Raw genomic sequence first — 19,959 nt, forward strand, 5'->3', positions numbered from 1 at the left:
TGGCTGAGACCAGCAAGAGATTTTTGTGATCATCAAAAGGGATTATAGGTTTAAAAGGTTAAGAAGCATTGCTCTAATAAGTCACCTATGAAGAAATTTTATAATGATATTTCAAGGAAAAGCATGTACTGTAAGAGTCTTTTAATTTCTTCAAATGCTTTCCAAAGGTGGATGTTGAAGATGGATCAGTGTCTTTACAAGTCCCTGTATCCAATGAAACATCCAATAGTGCCTCTCCTCATGAAGAGGATAATCGCAGTGAGACTGCATCATCTGGATATGCTTCAGTTCAGGGAGCAGATGAACCGCCTTTGGAGGAACACGTGCAGTCAGCAAGTAAGCACCATTCTGAGGGGCAATGAGTGCCCCACAAATGATCCATTGTGGATCGTATGCCCAGTACCCCTGCTTTTTAGCGTTTGTTCCATTCATCCCTTAACACATTCCAGATTTTTTCTAATACTAATGATGCAATGCAGGATGCACCCCTACCTTAATTTAATATATACATATTCAAATGTACCTGAGACAGATGAAATGCATCAGGAGTGGGGATTATTCACAGAAGAAAAACATTTTTTATTGGAAAGCTTCTCTCTGATGCATTTAAGTGTTGGCTTATTAACTTACAGAGGCTAAAGAGAAACTTTAAACTTTAGAAGCCATTGTTTATTGCAGATCAATCAGAAATTAAGATAAAGGAGTCCTGAAATGATAAAATAGAATTCAATTTACAAAAGCTTGATTTATACACAACTTCTCAGGAACCCATCCTTTGCACAGTTTGGAAATCGTGCTTAAGAATGATATGTGCTGCCACCTGTTGATTATTTACCATGGAATGAACAAACCACGGAAACTAAAATTGAATATATTATTTTCAAAATTCATGTGAATCACTATTGCAACTTGGTGATATCATACCAGTGGAGAAATTTTAGGGAATTATATTACCTTTTTCCTTAGAAAGAGAAAACTCCTATATAAATTATTTTCCCTTTCTTGAACTTCTACCTTTTTCATGGTGTTTGTTGGTTTGATAGTTTTTTCTCAATCCTCATTTTGAGATAACCTAATTCTGGCATAAAAGTAGAAGAAAAACTAAGTGTCAGGATGACTTGTGAGAGTTTCAGCTTCCTATGACATAAACCTTTGTCCTCTGTAGGCTTATCAGTGCCATAAATACCATTTCTGAAGAAATCACAAGGAATACTATCATGCAAAAACAAACTTCATATTTCTTGTAATCTTATCTTCAGACCTCCTAGAGGACAAAGTAGTCATAAGAATCTTAAAAATCTGTGGGTTATTCTACCTGTAATAGAGAATCATTGTCTCTTTGCCCCAGATGGTCTTTTGTTCCCATTACTGTGTGGTAATAGAATTCAGTAAAGATAAAGGAGAGTGTACAGGATAATTCAGTTTATTGCTAGGCTTGTTTAAAAAAGTTCCAACCTACTTCTTTTGTATTCTGTTCTTCTTGTGGAGGAGGGTGGTAAGCAGAATTGTTTTTGTAGAGAATTTGAGAAGTAAATGAAATGATGATCTACGTTCTTCCTCCTGTATTCTTTATCTGGATAAATGGCAGTAATACCCATTCAGGTGCCTCAAACCAGAAACTACGGAGATCCTAGATTCTTCCCTCTTCCCATTCCTATTGATTCAATATCTTTCTTCTCTAATCCATCCCCTAATTTCCAACCTTAATTCCACAGTCTTAGTTTGAGCCACTATCTTCTCTCTGCCCATTCCTTCCACTCTTCCTCCCCCAAGAAATTGGGGAAGCCCAGTCTAAATGTTGTTCTTCCTTTCCAACTTGCCCCCGTTCGAGAAACCTCCCTTGACTCATATGTGTGGCTCCACTGTCTGTTTTCATAGAACTTCTATCATTGCACTTATTGCACTGAATTGTATTAAAACTTTTAAAAGTTCCTTTGGGTAGGGACAGTGTCTTATTATTCACTGTTGTATACTCTGCACCTAGCACAGCCTGCCACATGGTAGATACTCAAACAAGTGTTGCATGAATGATCACATAGAATAGATTTAATTTTATCTAAGATTATGTATTACTAGTTTGGGTATCTTGCCCATTAACCATTGATTATTATGGTGATAGTTGATTTAAATAACTTTGTAAACATACAATTGATTAGTTCATGTCTGTGTGTCCCATCATTGTGCTAAGTTCTATTAGAGCACTGGTTTTCAAACTTAACCATACATCAAGTCACCTGGAGGGCTTGTTCAAACAGAGCGGCCACCACCAGTTTCTGACTCAGTAGGTCTGAGATGGGGCCTGAGAATTTTCATTTCTAATAAGCTCCCAGGTGATAACGATGCTGCTGATCCAGGGACCACACTTTGGAGAACCACTGAATAAGGGCCCTAGTTCTTAACCATGGCTGCACACTAGAATCACCCAGAGAAACTTTAAACGTTACTGATGCCTGGGTTCTGCCCTGGAATGGTTGAATCAGAATCCATGAGGGGTGGGGCCCAAGCACAGGTATTTTTAATTTTTTTAACTTTAATTTTGAAATAATTTCAGGCTGACTGAAAAAAAGTTTCAAAAATAATGCAAAGAATGCCCATATACCCTTCACCCAACTTCTCCAAATGTTAACATCTTACACACAACTATCAAAACCAGGAAATTAACTGGTAAAATGTTATTAACTAAACTACAGATCTTACTCAAATTTCACCAATTAACCCACTAATGTTCTTTTTCTGTCTGAGGATCCCACATTGCATTTCTTTTTTTCTCTTTTTTTCCTAGCTTTATTGAGATATACTTGACATTTAACATTGTGTAAGTTTAAGGTGTACAACATGATGATTTGACACATGTATATATTGCAAAATGATTACCACAGTAAGGTTAGTTAACAAATCCATCACCTTGCATAATTATGAATTTGTGTGTGTGTGTGGTGAGAACATTTAAGATCTGCTCTCTTAGAAACTTTCAAGTATGTAATACACTGTTGTTAGCTATAGTCACCATGCTGTACATTAGATCCCCAGAACTTGTTCATCTTTTAACTGGAAGTTTGTACCCTTTGACCAACATTTCCCCATTTCTCCCACCTCCCAGCCCCTAGAAACCACCATTCTACTCTCTGTTTCTATAAGTTTGGGGGTTTTTTATTTTGATTTTTTTTTAGATTCCACATATAAGTGAGATCATACAGTATGTGTCTTTCTCTATCTGACTTATTTCACTTAGCACAATGCCCTCAAGGGCCATCCAAGTTGTTGCAAATGGCAGGATTTCCTTCTTTCTCATGGCTGAATGATATTCCATTATACACACACACACACACACACACACACAAACACACACCACATTTTCTTAATCCATTCATCTGTCAGTGGACACTTAGGTTGTTTCCCTGTCTGGCTATTGTGAATAATGCTGCAGTGAACATGGAGCTGTGGATATCTCTTCAAGACAGTGATTTCATTTCCTTCGGATAAATACCCAGTAATGGAGATTGCTGGATCATATGGTAGTTCTATTTTTAATTTTTTGAGGATCCTCCATACTGTTTTCCATAGTGGCTGCACCAATTTACATTCCCACCAACAGTGCACAAGGGTTCCCTTTTCTCCACATCCTGGCCAAGACATATCTCTTGTCTTTTTGATAATAGCTATTCTAACAAATGTGAGGCAATATCTCATTATGGTTTTGATTTACATTTCCCTGATGATTAGTGATGTTGAACATCTTTTTATGTACCTGTTGGCCATTTGTATGTATTCTTTGGAAAAATATCTATTCAGTTCCTCTGCCCATTTTTTAATTGGATTATTTGTGGGTTTTTTTGATATTGAGTTGTACGAGTTCCTTGTATATTTTGGATGTTAACCCCTTATCTCATATGTGGTTTGCAAATATTTTCTCCCATTCTATGGGTTGCCTCTTCATTCTGTTGATTGTTTCTTTTGTGATGTATAAGCTTTTTAGTTTGATGTAGTCCCATTTTTTGATTTGTACTTTTTGTTGCTTGTGCTTTTGATGTCATATCCAAAAATCATTGCCAAGACCAATGTCAAGGAGCTTCTTCCCTGTGTTTTCTTCTAGGAATTTTATGGTTTCAGGTCTTATGTTTAAGTGTTTAATCCATTTTGAGTTCATTTTTGTAAGTGGTGTAAGATGTCCAGTAAGGGGTCCAGTTTCATTCTATTGCATGTGAATATCCAGATTACCCAACACCATTTATTGAAAAGACTTTTTCCTATTGAGTGTTCTTGGCTCCCTTGTCAAACATTAGTTGACCACATATGCATGGGTTTACTTCTGGCCTCTCAATTCTGTTCCATTGATCTGTGTGTCTGTTTTTATGCCAGTACCATATTGTTTTGATTATGATAGCTTTGTAGTATAGTTTGAAATCAGGAAGTGTGATGCCTCCTGCTTTGTTCTTCTTTCTCAGGATTGCTTTAGCTGTCTGGGGTCTTTTGTGGTTTCATATGAATTTTAGGATTGCTTTTTTCTATTTCTGTGAAAAATGCCATTGCAAGTTTGATAGGAATTGTATTGAATCTACAGATGGCTTTGGGTATATGAACCTTTTAACAATATTAATTCTTCTGATCCATGAACACAAGATATCTTTCCATTTATTTGTATCTTCTTCAGTATCTTTCATCAGTGTCTTATAGTTTTCAGAACAGATCTTTTACCTCCTTGGTTAAATTTATTCATAAGTATTTTATTGTTTTTGATGCTCTTGTAAATGGGATTGTTTTCTTTATTTCTCTTTCAGATATTTCATTGTTAGTGTATAGAAATGCAACTGATTTTTGTATGTTAATTTTGTATGCTGCAAATTTACTGAATTCATTTATTTGTTCTAACAGTCTTTTGGTGGAGTTGTTAGCATTTTCTCTATATAAGATCATGTCATCTGGAAACAGTTTTATTTCTTCCACTCCAATTCAGAAGCCTTTTATTTCTTTTTCTTGACTAATTGCTTTGGCTAGGACTTCCAGTACTATGTTAAATAGGAGTGGTGAGAGTGGGTACCCTTGTCTTGTTCCTGATTTTAGAGGAAAAGCTTTCAGCTTTTCACCGTTGAGTATGATGTTAGCTGTGGGTTTGTCATATCTGGTCTTTACTTTTTTACTTCTTTATTTTCGTGTGTGTGAGGAAGATTAGCCCTGAGCTAACATCTATTGCCAATCCTCCTCTCTTTGCTGAGAAAGATTGTCCCTGGGCTAACATCCATGCCATCTTCCTCTACTTTATATGTGGGACGCCTGCCACAGCATGGCTTGATAAGCTGTGCATAGGTCCATGATAAGCGGTGCATAGGTCCATACCTGGGATCCGAACCCGCGAACCCCGAGCTGCCGAAGCAGAGCGCACGAACTTAACCACTATGCCCCTGGGCTGGCCCCGATGTATGGTCTTTATTATGTTTGGGTATGCTCCTTCTATACCTAATTTGTTGAAAGGTCCATACTGCATTTAATTGTCATGTCTCCCTAGTCTCCCATCTGTGACTGTTCCTTAGTCTTTGTCTTTCAGGACCTTGACACTTTTGAAGACTACTGGTCAGTTATTTTGTAGAATGTCCCTCAATTTGGACTTGTCTGCTGCTTCCTGATGATTAAATTCATTGTTCATTGTCTATTTCTGGCAAAAATACCTCAGAAATGATCTTGTACCCTGCTCTGCCTCATATCATATAAGGAGGCACACGATGTCCATGTTTTATTTCTGATAATGTTAACTTTGCTCACTTGGTTAACGTGGTGTCTGCCAAGCTTCCCCTTTTAATGTTACTATTTTTCCTTTTGTAATTATTAATTATCTTGTAGAGAGACACTTGGTGACTATGCAAATATCCTGTTTTTCATCATACTTTTACCCACTAATTTTAGCAATCATTGATGCTTCTTGCTTGCAATAATTATTACTGAAGTGTGTGCAAAATGGTGATTTTCTATTTCCATCCTCCTTTCTACATTAATTAAGCTTCTATTTTAAGGAAGAGCTATCCTTTCTCCATTTATTTATTCAATTATTTATTTATAATAGTATGGACTCATAGATATTTCTTTTATTCTATAATATTATTCTCATGATTTATTTATTGCTTAGATTGTCCTAGATTTGGTCACTGGGGACTCCCTCAAGTTTTTGTTTTCTTTCAACATGCCCCATCACTTTTTTGAGCACTTCTTTACTTTCTGGCACTACAAGATGTTCTAGGCCAGAGATTGTCAAACTTTGTCTGTAAAGGGCCAGATAGTAAATATTTTAGGCTCTGAAGGCCATAAGTCTTTGTTGCATTTCTTTCTTTCTTTCTTCCTTCCTTCCTTCCTTCCTTCCTTCCTACCTTCCTTTCTTTTTGCTTTGTTTGTCTTGAAACTTTTTAAAAATGTGAAAACCACTCTTAGCTATGGATTTGACTTGCAGGCTGTAGTTTGCTGACCGGTAGGCTAGAATCTAGGTTAATCTTGCACTCTCCTTGCCCTAGCCCTGGAAATAGCCATTTCTTCAGGGGGCCTTTTATTGGAGAACAGTACTTTAAAACCAAGATCTGGACACTAGGTATGCTCATTGCTGTTGGGGTGTCATTGCTATTAGTCGTTTCAATGAACAAAGTTAGGAAATATGTGTAAGTACTCACACAAATATACATACACATCTACATCTATATAGCTGTCTATCTATCAATCATCTGACAAACAATGAGCTCATACTGATACATCTCATTCCAGTCTAACACCACAGAGTTTATTCTAGCCTTCCCCTTTCCTTATTTGTAACTCCTTTCTCTAAGAGTGAGAAACCTGGCTCTCATCATCCATAATGTATTTACTTATTTGTTCAATCCTAGAATACACAAAGTAGTTTCAACATTGCTAACTCACACCCCTGTGAAAAACAATTTCACTAATTGACGTAGTTCTCTTTGTTTTCAGCCTTATAGGATATAGTCAAAATACTGTTTTCCAAAGTTACTTACATTAGTTCTTTTCTTCCCCACTTTCTTCAGGATGGTTATATAGTTCATCTGTAATATAATTATGTTCATTTGTTACTGTTTGTATTCCATTTTGGGAACTCCTCCCAACTTCCTGGTTGGTTTTTTTTCAGTCTGTCTATCTATCTATCTATGCATATGAAAAAGCATAGGTAATTTTTTAAAGTGCCCAAGTGATTGAAATGTGAAGCCAGGTTTAAGAACTGTTATATTTAGGATAGAGAAGAAGCAGAAGACATAAGATTTGCTTTTAAGGAGGCTATAATCTAGGTAGAAGTAAGCACACGTGAATCAAAAAAAGCGTAATTAGGGGCCGGCCCGGTGGCATAGCGGTTCAGTTCACGCACTCTGCTTTGGCGGCCGGGGGTTCGTGGCTTCTGATCCCGGGCGCAGACCAGCACACCACTCGTCGGGCCGTGCTGTGACAGCCTCCCATATAAAGTAGAGGAAGATGGGCACAGATGTTGGCCCAGGGCCAATCTTCCTCAGCAAAAAGAGGAGGATTGGCAACAGATGTTAGCTCAGGGCTAGTCTTCCTCACAAAAAAAAAAAACGTAATTGTAGATCAATAAAATAATACCATATGTGCTTTATGTAAGATATAGCATAAATCATATAATTATTAAAGGAACAGGCAATGACTGTTATAATCAGAGTATGATGGAATTAGATAAGAAAGCCTTCTTAGACATGAGTACTGAATTTTGTCTTAAAGAAGAGAGGGGTGAAATCATCCTAAAATTGCCATTTTTTTTAAAGATGAAAATCTACAGCTAGTAAACCATGAAGCAAATTCTGTCGCAGTGGATGTTGTTCCTCATGTTGACAACCCAACCTTTGAAGAAGATGAAACTTCTGATCAAGATAATGCTGTCCGAGAAATTAAATCATAAAATCTCTGTTAATGAAAACTTGAACTTTTAGTAATAACAGAACTGCCAATCAGGGCCTAGTTTACTATTAATGAACTGGATAAACAATAAAGTAAGAATGATACTGAAAGTGCTGAGATGACTAATATTATTCTATAGTTAAAAGGCTTAAAATATTTAACCTATTAACATTTTCCCACAAACTCATTATAATGTTTTTCATAGGCAAGTTTCAATAGTGATAGCAACATTTTTAAACATTCAAAACTCTCTTCAAGTAGTCATGTTTTTCATTTATAACAACTTTCTTATAAAAAACATGTTGCTTTTAAAATGTGGAGTAGCTATAATCACTTTATTTTATGATAGTATCTTAATTCAAAATACTACTACTTGAGCTTGGGCTATATGTGTCAGGGTTTTTCTCCAGGTGCTTATATTGATCTGGAATTGTAATGTAAAAAGCAATGCAAACTTAGGCTAGTACTTCATGAAATGTCTATTTAAGCTACATTAAGTTGATAGAACAAGATAAAGCAAAATATTCATTTTAACTATTTCTTGTTTTTAAAATTAGGCTAAATGTACTTCATGTGAGTGTCGAGCATAGTTTATCAGAGAATGTGGACTGGACTGGATTGATTGGTATATTCATGACACCAATTTCACACAACATTATTGACAAAAAGTTTCCTTACAAAAATGCTGTATAACTATTTCTCAAACTTTACTTATGGGATTTTCAAAAGCAGAGTATATAAATTATCATACTATTTGAAAATGATAGTAAGTCACACAAGAATTGGTAATTGATCTTTGTGTATGAATTAGTCTACAGAAAGTGTTTTCCAAACAATGTTAACTTTGAAAATTGAATTTACATTTTACCTAAATGGGCAAAATTACATTAGGTAAACTAAAATTCTGTCCATGTAGCTATAAATTTCGTGAATGCATTTTCTTGGTGTTTGAAAAAGAATTGGGAGGGGGGAGAATTCCAGGTGCCTTAATATAAAGTTTGAAGCTTCATCCACCAAAGTTAAATAGAGCTATTTAAAAATGCACTTTATTTGTATTCTGTGTGGCTTATCTTTGATTTTAGAGTTTTGTTTCCAGTGCAGATTTCAGCAGAATTTAGGCAAAAGCAGAATGGACATGTATTTTTGTTTGCTAAATGTAGAATGGATGAAACCATTTCATTCTTGTACACTGATTTGAAATGCTGTAAATATGTTCCAATTTGTATTGATTCTCTTTAAATATAAAATGTAAATAAAATATTCCAATAAAAGTTTGTGTCTGGTGTTTAGTTTAGCTATCATATACTAACTTTTCATATATGCTTGGGTTTGGGAGGAAAAATGGTTGGATGTAAATGGTCATTGATATATTTGATCAATAAAAACTAAAGCTTTAGCATGATATAATTTACATATTTCATTACATAGAAGAGGAACTGCTGCTATTGTAATATAACTGAACCTACAATGAGTTATTTTTAAATGTTGGCAAGGTAAATAATGATAAGATAAGGTTAGAAAAAGAACTTGATGCCAGTCCATTTTTATACTACCCAAGACACAGGCCATTTTATTACTTTAAAGTTTTCTTTTCCTTCACCCTTCTCTTTTGGCAGTATGATTGTTGGGATGCTATTAATGAGTTAAGTGCATCTCTTTTGTCAAACGTGTTAAGAATAAACAGGTGCTTGGAACACGTCAGAATTGTGATTATCAAACCAGGGTACACATGTCTTATGTGACAATATACCAGGTGTATATGTGTGTGATGCTACACAATAAAATTGGCCTATATTCTTAGAGTTAATTATTTTAAGTTTTGTAGGGGTTCTTTTTGGGGGGAATTTATAATTTTTTGAATTGTATTTTTTTGTGTGTGTGTAAGGAAGGTCAGCCCTGAGCTAAGATCTGCCAATCCTCCTCTTTTTTTTGCTGAGGAAGACTGGCCCTGAGCTAACATCCGTGCCCATCTTCCTCCACTTTATGTGGGACGCCGCCACAGCATGGCCTGACAAGCAGTGCATTGGTGCGCGCCTGGGATCTGAACCTGGGCTTCCAGCAGCAGAGCGCAAGCACTTAATCGCTACACCACAGGGCCGGCCCTAATTTTTTGAATTTTTAACAGAATTAAATTTTTTAATTAAAATTAAAAAATTTTAATTTTTAACAGAAGTATAACTTACATACCAAAAATTCACCCATTGTAAATGTACAGTTCCGTGATGTTTAGCGGAATGTCCAGTTTTAGAACATTCCATCACCCCAGAAAGTCCCCTCATACCCATTTGCAGTTAGTTTCTGCTCCCATTTCCAGCCCCAGACAACCACCAATCTTCTTTCTGTCTCTATAGATTTGCCTATTCTTGACATTTCATATAAATGGAATCATACAATATGTTTGCTACTGGCTTCTTGCACTTAGCATAATATTTTCAAGGTTCATCCAAGTATGCATCAGTACTTCATTCCTTTTCAATGCTGAATAACATTCCATTTTATGGATATGCCACATTTAGTTATCAATTCATCAGTTAATGAACACTTGGATTGTTCCCACTTTTTGACCATTATGCATAATGCTGCTATGAACATTCACGTACAAGTCTGTATAGATGTCTGTTTTCAGTTCTCTTGCATATATACAAAGGAGAGGAATTCCATGTCACTTGTGAATTTTCTTCCTGCTATTATCTTTTGATAATAAAAAAAGATAGTTTGTGCAACAGACTCTTACTCTCACATAATAAAATATAAGCTGATTCCTTTAAGAGTGGCAGTAGATATATTTGTACTATTTAGGGAATGTCCCACTTGAGGGGTTTTCTGCAAGTTCATTTGTAAGTTTAGCAGAAGTCAGATTGTATTATCTTATAAATAAGAATATATATGGTCCCAAGTAAATCAGTAAAACTACATTTAGATATAATTGGAATGCTAGGAACATTCCTTCTTCCCCCCTACATCTAGTTTTTGTTCATTTACTAAATATTTTAATTAAGTTCTATAGCATCTGGAGAAATTCTATTACCTTAAGCCTATAACAAATTGTGAATTATTTACCTTACTCATTGCCTCTTCTGTTTGGAGTGGATTTTAAAAATATTTTTAAACATATTAAACAATATAAAATTTAGATTTACATAATACATGAAACTTAAAAGAAATTCATGATTATCATGGGCACTTTGACCTCCAGAGACAAACGTTCATTGTCCCCTACCTTAAAGCTAATTCAGTGAAAACTTTGAAAAACACTACCCACTAGTTCTTAACTTTTTTTCTCCAGAAACATATGCTCTCATAAATGTGAGACACTTGTAGACATACCTAGATTTTTTTTTTTTTGTGAGGAAGATCAGCCCTGAGCTAACATCCATGCTAATCCTCCTCTTTTTGCTGAGGAAGACCGGCCCTGAGCTAACATCTATTGCCAGTCCTCCTCCTTTTTTTCCCCAAAGCCCCAGTAGATAGTTGTATGTCATAGTTGCACATCCTTCTATTTGCTGTATATGGGACGCGGCCTCAGCATGGCCAGAGAAGCGGTGCATCAGTGCGTGCCCGGGATCCAAACCTGGGCCACCCGTAGCAGAGCAAACGCACACAACCGCCAAGCCACGGGGCTGGCCCCCTAGACATACCTAGATTTTGATGTTTAGAGAGTAGTGTATATATGTAGGGTTTAGCATGGATAGTTACTGGCAATTTCTACTCCAACTGATATCCCAGTTCCCAACCACTGCCTTAGAAAATTTTAATGGGCATGTCCCGATATAAACTTTTTGAAAAGCAATTCAGTCATCTAAAATTCATTAACAGAGCTTGTTTTTTAAAAGATGCCTATGTAGGTCTTAATGGAAATGTGATTATTTACCCCTCAATTTATTGTAGAGTTTGATTTTCAAATGTCTAATTTGCTTTAAATCAGTGCATCTAAAACTTTAATGTGCCTACAAATTATCTGGAGATCTTGTTAAAATGCACACTCTGATTCAGCGGGTCTGGAATGTAGTCTGAGATTCTGAATTTCCAGCAAGCTCCGGGGTGATACAGATGTTACGGGTCCAGGGTCTGCATTTTGAGTAGCAAAACTTGAAATGGCTCTCCTCTAGCAGTGCTCCACCTGTTTTGATTCTTACTGCTTCTAATCCTGCTTCAGACTGTAAAGCATCAACTAAGCTTGTGAAATTCGTTTCAAATAAGAATCCATTAGACTGTTGAGTGACAGCCTTGGCTTTTCTATGGCACAGGGTTTGGAATTGCTATTTGGGTTTTCCTAGTATCTTTTCACATAGGTGTTTGAGGCTATGATTTAGAAAGCTGAGTCAGCTGGAAGACTAACCTCTGGATGAATGGGGTATTATTCAACTCTGCATGGTATAACATTGTGTCCACAAATATGAGGCTTGGATAAATCAGAAAACAAGAATGGAAGCAGACCGATGAGTTGGGAAGCTATTATAATAGTGTAGCAGGAGAGTGATGTGAGGCTGATCTGAAGTGATAGGAGGAGGATGGGATGGGCTTTTGAAAAAGAAGTAGGTGTGTGTGTGACAGTGGAGGTGGTGAGAGTAAGAGGTTTAAGATGATTCCAAGGTTCCAAAGCTTCAGCATCTTAGTAAACAGTGGTACTCTGAACTATGAGAACCTAGTAGGAGAAACAACTTTGGGCAGGGGGATATTGGAGAAATCAGTTTGGCTTTGGACATGTTGTATTTGAGGTATCTATAAAGAATATGTATAGGTAGTATAGTGTCATGGTTTGTAGTCAGACAAATCTAGGTTCAAATCCCACCTCTGTCATTTATTTAGCTATGTGATCTTCGGCAAGTTACTTAACTTCTCTGAGCCTCCTGTTCTTCATGTGTAAAGATGGAAAAATGTGCAAACTTATTAATGAGGATTGAAAGTACCAGTAGAGTACCAGCAATGATATCCAAGGCAGTTTGTAATTCCAGCCCTTCTTACCTAAAAACAATTTACACGAACGTACACAACTGAATATTGAATAGAGTGACATGCTCTGTTTTTTAAGGCACTTTCAGAAAAATACTTTTATTTGCAAAGGCTTGAAATATAGTTTAGGATCAAGCCAAAATTTTATATCACAGGGGTGATTTAATTTGAAAAAAATGTTTTCTTTATGTAATCAGTGAAATATTTGTTTACTAAAGCAGGAGCTCTCTAAATGTCCTGCTCTGAGCCAAAAGTGGGTCTGATTCTATAACAGGGAGCATGTGGATATATGTGGATGAAGTTATGGCATAAAGAGGTGGAGGAACCATCTGGTTTTGGACAGCCCTTGCCACAACTGTAACCATTAAGGGTACTGGAAAAGAATGTGGTTTGATGAGAAAGGAAATAAAAAAGGAAAGGAAAGGTAAAAAGAAAGAAGGGCACCTCACATCTCTACATCTGCTACATTTACTGATCTTTCACCAAGAAGATAAGAAAGATCTTCTTTAGTGCACGTCCAAATTAGGATGGCTTTTCCCAAGAATACATTGCAGTTTGGGCTCTGGGAAGATTACCTCTTCCTATCCTCTCCAGAAAGCTGCCTTGGGAGTACTTACTGCCTTTTAGTAGAAGAGAATCCCAAATTGACCCTTTCTCACCCAAAAGAAAATTCCCTGCTTGTAGGACACACCTGCCTCCCTTGAGCTGGCCCACATCTTGGGAGGGTTAAGCCAGACTCGCTCCTCCAAGCAGAGTTCTTTGGCTCCGCGACTTGGCATGTGGGTGTGCCTCACCCCATTTTTTTATCCAAATGGACTTGAGGCTTCCTTCTCAAAATAGCTGCCACGAACCCCTTGTTTTTTGTACGTTGCCTCCCAACTCCTTCATTTCTATAAACATGTTTTCGGTTTTGGTGCATTCTTTAATTTTGGTGGGCTTAGTTATCGCAATAAATAAAAAACGTCCCTCAAATAATTCCTCACTGCGATGTCATGCAAATTACTGACCTCATTCACCTTAATGTTTAAGCGGCTCCATGTCATTGCCAGGGTACGAAGTACAGGTAAAGGCCGCCCTGAAAAGGACTTTTTTTTAAAGAGTTTAAGAAAGAAAAAAAAACATTGCTCTAAATTGTTTACATCCTGAAAAGGAAAGTCGGACAAGACATTTTCTGTGGCTGATTACATTAGTTAAATAAACAGATTGGGGCGGCGGTGGGGTAACGGCGGGGGGTGCACCGCGTGAAGAAAACTGCGTGGCTTCTGGAGATCTTATATTCTTCCTGTATGGGCAGAAAGAGCTTAATCTAAGGATGATTTTGAATTAGACAGGAATTGTATCAGACTCCACTTACTGTGTGACCTTGGATAAGGCACCTCACCCGTCTGCGCTTTTGTTTATGTGCAAAGCGGGGCATAAGATCTACTTCCCAAGACTTCTGTAAGGATTACGTAAGATAAAGTACGCGAAATCGCCTTAGTATGTAGTAAGAGCTCATTCAATATTAGTTGCTGCTACTGCTGCTTCCCAGAATGGGCCATTCGTTACTCCAAAATTCTGGAAACTTTGTTTTCTACAGTTTAACACCCTCGGCTGTAAAACGATGAGAAGCAGCAACACTTTTATATCTGGGGCTCACTTATTTGAACAAAAAAACGGTTTAAACTTTAGATAGCCAAAATACACTTAACTGGTGGCGGGACCCGCTTTGAAAGCACCCCTACCCAGTTCTCACCCCCAGTGGATTGTGGGAAGTGTAGTCCCGCGCTCCAGTTGCTTGAGTACAGAAAAGCGGGTGAGAAACTACAACTCCCAGGAGGCGAAGAAGCGGGACTATTTCCCAGTCGGGCGGTAACGCTGTGGGAGGGAATTGGCAATCTCGTTGCCTACGTGGGAGAGAAGGGAGGGTTGGGGGAAGTGTGGAAAACCTGAACCTGAGCGGTTGCCGCCAGAGGAAGATTTGGTGGGAGGAGAAGTAGAGGGGAAGAGACGGGTGGAGGGTGAGGTGAGGAGGGCATCTGGGTCGCTGGTCCCGGGCGGCACAAAGTTCTTCGCGATGTGGCTGAAGCCTGAGGAAGTGCTCCTGAAAAATGCGCTGAAGCTGTGGCTGATGGAAAGGTCTAACGACTACTTCGTGCTGCAACGGCGTCGGGGCTACGGGGAGGAAGGCGGAGGGGGGCTCACAGGTAAGCTGTGGCCACCCCCACACTTTTCGGGGCCGTGTTCGCTGGTTCTTAAAAGGTGGTGAGGAGAACAGTTACTCGTCGCCACCCGCCGCCGGATCCCAAACCCTGGGCGGAGGGACTGGGGTTCTTCTCCCGCCACCACCTTTCGGTTGCCCTCCCCGAGTCATGAGAATGCCTCACTGGACGAGCAGTTGCTCTTTGGGTGGGACAGGGAAAGGGAGGAGGGGTTCTTTCTGAGGCAAAGGAAGAATCTGAGGCAAAGGAGGGGTTCTTTCTGAGGCAAAGTACCTGCCCTGTCGCTTCCCATGGGGGAGGGGGCTGATGACGAGTGTTAGACCTCGACAGGTCGCATTTAGGCTGGTATCAGGAGCCAGTTCGCAGTTGTGGACTTAACTTTTTTCACAAAATCTCCTATCGATAATCGCCACCCTGGGGAGTGTAAGCGTTTCTGTGGGGGCGGGGAGGATGGTGAGGAGACAAGGAGGAGCCCCAATCACATCCTGAGGGATAGGCTTCAAATGAGAGATTGGGGGGTGGGGAAGAGGGTCCGAGTGGGGGAGGAGGGCGAGGGATAGGTCTCTGAATTGCCGACCTCTCCCAATTTGGCATCTTTTACTTTGTCTCCAAATTCTCAATCCTTGGGATCCCTTCTCAAATTAACCGTCGTAATTCATTTCTCTCTTAAGTGTTTGTTGCTGCCCTTTCTTTCAAAGCCATGATTGTAAGCAAACCAATTAAACAAACGGAAGTTTAACTCTTCCCGCCGAATCCATCCTGCCTTCAATTCTTTGATTTACAAATCAAGTGTTCCTTGGTCAAGTGTTTAAAGCCTTCAAAGAATTTTAGTTTGAGACCACTCGTCTTGGGCAAGGACTTTCAAACTTTTGGACGTTGGGGAGACTAGAGCTCTTTTTCGTGACAATTTCTAGTTTGTCACTGTGGCCTTGAAGTGGTGGACGAGGCTTAATTTAGGCAGCATGATGTCACGGGAAGAGGAAGAGTCCGAAAAACTGCATTTTAGTCCCATGCTCATCTCTTTTGAATGACATTTCGACAGATTCTTTCATTTATTCAACCTTAAGCACCTACTGTGTGCCGCATGGAATGCTAGGGTACAAACACAATTAAAATTTAGTTCCCTGCCTTTGAAGTGCTCATGATCTGGATAAGGGGGAGAGGGTCAGGTTAGGGGGAAGTAACCAGTAAACCAGGCAAATTATAATTATAACCAAATAATTGAAGGTTTTGGTAAAGATTCGTGGAAGAGATGACATTGCTTTTCCTCTTCTGTAAAATGGTTTCTACCTCACAGAGTTGAGAGGATAAGATGAAGGTTAATAGATGCGAAATCGATGTATGTTGTTAAGATGGTGATAAATGGGTGCTATTTCCTTTTTTAAAGCCCCCTCCAGGGTGAAAAGAATTCTCAGGTTCTACAGGATATATAATTTTTAAATCTTGCCTATTCTCTTATCCAGCTTCTAAAAAGAGCCTCTTGAAAATATGGCAACAAAAATTGCCTCATTACACTTGACATTTTGCCATTTTCTGATTTTTAAAAATTACAAGTGTTATTTTTCAGAGGAGTCTTTCCATTTAATAGATGCATATATTTTCCAGATTAAAATTTGAGAATCAATATTCATAATTACCCCATGATATAATTTACTCTCTTGAGTCCATTGAGACCAGGTCAGAATATATTTAAAATAGATCTTACAGGCCTGTGTTACAGCATAATATTTTGGTTCCCCATAATTTTACTTAACCAGAATTTTTTTGATGTCCCTGCCCACATTTACTGAAGAAGTGTATTTCATTTTGTACAACTGTATTCCTGAAAAATAATAGGTAAATCAGATTCTTGAGATTCTCTATCCTCCGCACTCCCATTTACTCTTCCCCATATCTCTAGAATAAGAGATTTGTCTGAAGAAATGAACCACAATTCCTACCACATGTATGTTGAGAATAGCTGTAGCCCCATTTGTGTGGTCAGTTTGTTTTCTGCATGGTTGTTTTACCTGTCAAGATGTTTGAAATTACCACATCAGAGCTGCCACTGTATTTTATGTAAATTAAACGAAATGGATCAGAAAGGAGCAAAGAGACATTTTTAAGGTTTGTTTGGTTCTTTTTGGTCCAGAGCAAAACTGTGTGCTGATTTTCATGGCTGCTCAATTACTGTATTCTTACTTAAAATTGTGAAGTCAAGAGCTTTGCTGTGCTTTACCACAAATCCACATTTGGATTAGCTCTCACAGGAGTTGGTGTGCCAGCATAAGCTTGCCTTTGTGCATTTGGTTTGCTAAAATCCGTTATGTGCTACCCCTTTAAAAGATTCGTTTATACATTTGTTTAATAAAGAAAAGACAATGACCTTCTAGAAATGTTAATAGTTGTACTTTCTTTAAGATTTCATTTCTTTGCCCTGTGATAATTAGCAATAACCACCAGCAATGTAATGACTTTAGCTGTGGACTTGTTGAAGTTGACTCTGTTTTTTTTTTTTTTCTAATAAGGGAACTGGAGCAACAAAGAACCCTATCTCTGTTACATCAGGAGACTAGTTTGGGAATTAGAATTCTGAGGGCCTTTTCTAAATTTCTGAAATACTTCTCGTGGAAATTTGGTAGATTACTTACCATTTGCCTAACTTTATCTTACTTAACCATCCTAGTTTACAGCAGGGTGAAATATCTTATGAACATTTTTATTATATAAAAGACTTTTTTACAGATAAAGTGATCTTCTTTCATTTAGAGAAGTAATTCATCCTTCTGGATTTTTGCAGTTACCTTACATTATCCCTTGTTCCTCCTGGCTGGTAAAAGTAATGACTTTGCTCTGGCACCTAAATTTAGCACCTGGTTTTATGTAATTAAAAATAATTTATGCATATTTGGCTTATTAAGCACAAATCAACAATTTGCTCTGCTTGGCAGATGGGAGCTACTCCATGAGTGGAATTATGGGGCTATAGTCTATTAAGTACTGTAGTGTATGGGTCTTAGGAAAATCTGCCAGTCAGGAAGCTTTAATTTAGATAGTTTGTTGAGAGTATTTTACTCTTGGATTTTGCATATCTGAATAGTGTAAGCAGCTTCTTGTGTGTTGGATTGGTAATCTCCCTCAGTAGACCTGGTTTTTGTGATGTAGAACAAGACTAAGAAATAAAGCTTATTAAAATGGAAGAGTTTTAGACATTCTGTTTCCTTATCTCCTCTTTCATCTTGGCACCATTACTTTGAAATTAAATCATCTGTAAAAACTAGAACACGATAGCCTTTGAAATGACCTTTCCATTTCAAAATGTTTTATGATATTTATATAAACTTAACAAATCACTGTGTAAACGATTTGTCACAATTAAACACATACATAATAAACAATAGGGTAGCCTTTTAAAAAACTTCTTAGTGACCATCCCTCAAAAATGTAAGGCTTTTCTCTCCTTTTTCCACACCCACAACTCAAAGAGCCCAGCTCTGAAAATGTTCTCATTAAGTTTTTCTTAGCAAAATATTCCTGCATTCCATGCTTACAAAGGAGCTATCTGATAAAATTTTGACCTCCCAAGTACCTCAGTACTGGGACCGGGGTGCCCAAATGGTGGCCATGACATTTCATTTTAGGTAAGAAAAGATCAACCCCCCTACACACACACACGCATACGCACGCACGCACACTGTAAATTAATAAACCCCAAGGGAGGGAAAATCACACTGTGCGCTCTCCTCTACCTCCCTCCCTGGAATATTTTGATCCATGTGAAAAATCAAGTAAAAAATTACCTCTAATGATCTCTTTGAATGAGAAAGGACAGCTTTGTAGTAGGTTCTGAGATATGAAGGGTGGTCAGTGTCGCCACTTTTTCTTGGTAGTAGTGGAAGGATTATTGACTGCATACCTATAAGCCTCAGGCCTTTTTTTAAATGCCTGTGATACACTGCTCTCTCTCCCTTTCCCCTCCCTGCTTGCTTCTGGGGTCTTTCCTTCCTTAAGCATAGGCTGGAAAGCACTACTCCAGTTCACCTTAGGGTCATGAGTCCTCAATCTTCAAGAGTTAAATTAAAGTAATAATGATATGGATTGTGTGCAGAGAGGTTTTTTTTTTTGGTTAAGATATTGGAGATTTATAATGTAAGTAAGAAACTAAATATTTGCTATCAAGTAGATTTCATTGTAATGAGAAAAACAAGACTAAAAAGTGATGACACTCACTGACTTTCATTTTTCAAAACCTCCTACAAAGCTGTCCTTTCTCATTCAAAGAGATCTTTAAAGGTAACTTTTTACTTGATTTCACATGGATCAAAATGTTCCAGGGATGGAACTGAGCACAGTGTAGTTTGCACTCCCCAAGGGTTACCCTATGGGATTTTCTTTTTAATAAATCAATACAAGCCGACATATACAAATACATGAATACACCACCAAGTCCAGTGATTCTACTTACCCCATTAACCCTGCTTCTTTTATCTTCCCTGATTCTTTAATATTGTTATGTCTCTATTTAGCTGTAATTATGCTATAAAGGCTTTGTTTTCTCATCTGTAAAATGAGAACAAAGCTTATCTTCCCTACCTCATGGCATTGTTATATGAGTCAAATGAGTTTTGAAACCTGTGAGCAACTATATAAACATTTGATCCTCATTTATCTATTAATGAAGGAAGAGGATGGTAAGTGCCATCTTTCTGTACCTGAAGACCAAAAGAAAGTCTATATTTGTACCATTTTCCCTAGTAATTACTTTTCCCATATTTTATATAGAAATTGATTTGGACTAGTAACATTGAATATGTCCAGTATGCAATGATATCACAGCAAAAGCAAAACACTGATAGTTAATCATTCAAGAATTTGGGTATGATAGTGATTATGCATTTATGGTTTATAATCAGGATGATGTGCAAGT

The 19,959-nt window shown here is 37.8% G+C and overlaps 2 protein-coding genes across 6 annotated transcripts in view; both read left to right on the forward strand.

The window, feature by feature from the left end:
- Positions 1-9,164, forward strand: part of RNF128 (ring finger protein 128) — an 80,262-nt gene extending 71,098 nt beyond the window's left edge. For both annotated transcript variants that reach the window (XM_058536450.1, XM_058536449.1), the window contains exons 6-7: positions 168-336; positions 7,767-9,164. In XM_058536450.1, coding sequence (XP_058392433.1) covers positions 168-336; positions 7,767-7,900 — 303 coding nt within the window. In that variant the 3' untranslated portion in view covers positions 7,901-9,164. The remainder of the gene's footprint in view (positions 1-167; positions 337-7,766) is intronic.
- A 5,615-nt stretch (positions 9,165-14,779) lies between these two features.
- TBC1D8B (TBC1 domain family member 8B) overlaps positions 14,780-19,959 on the forward strand; it is a 63,482-nt gene continuing 58,302 nt past the window's right edge. For 3 of the 4 annotated variants that reach the window (XM_058536445.1, XM_058536446.1, XM_058536447.1), the window contains exon 1: positions 14,781-15,038. In XM_058536445.1, coding sequence (XP_058392428.1) covers positions 14,909-15,038 — 130 coding nt within the window. In that variant the 5' untranslated portion in view covers positions 14,781-14,908. Of the gene's footprint in view, positions 15,039-19,959 lie in introns of all 4 variants that reach the window. The other variant, XM_058536448.1, reaches the window with a different exon arrangement.

This window comes from Diceros bicornis, chromosome X, assembly GCF_020826845.1.
Source record: "Diceros bicornis minor isolate mBicDic1 chromosome X, mDicBic1.mat.cur, whole genome shotgun sequence".
In the NCBI taxonomy this organism is placed as follows: Eukaryota; Metazoa; Chordata; class Mammalia; order Perissodactyla; family Rhinocerotidae; genus Diceros; species Diceros bicornis.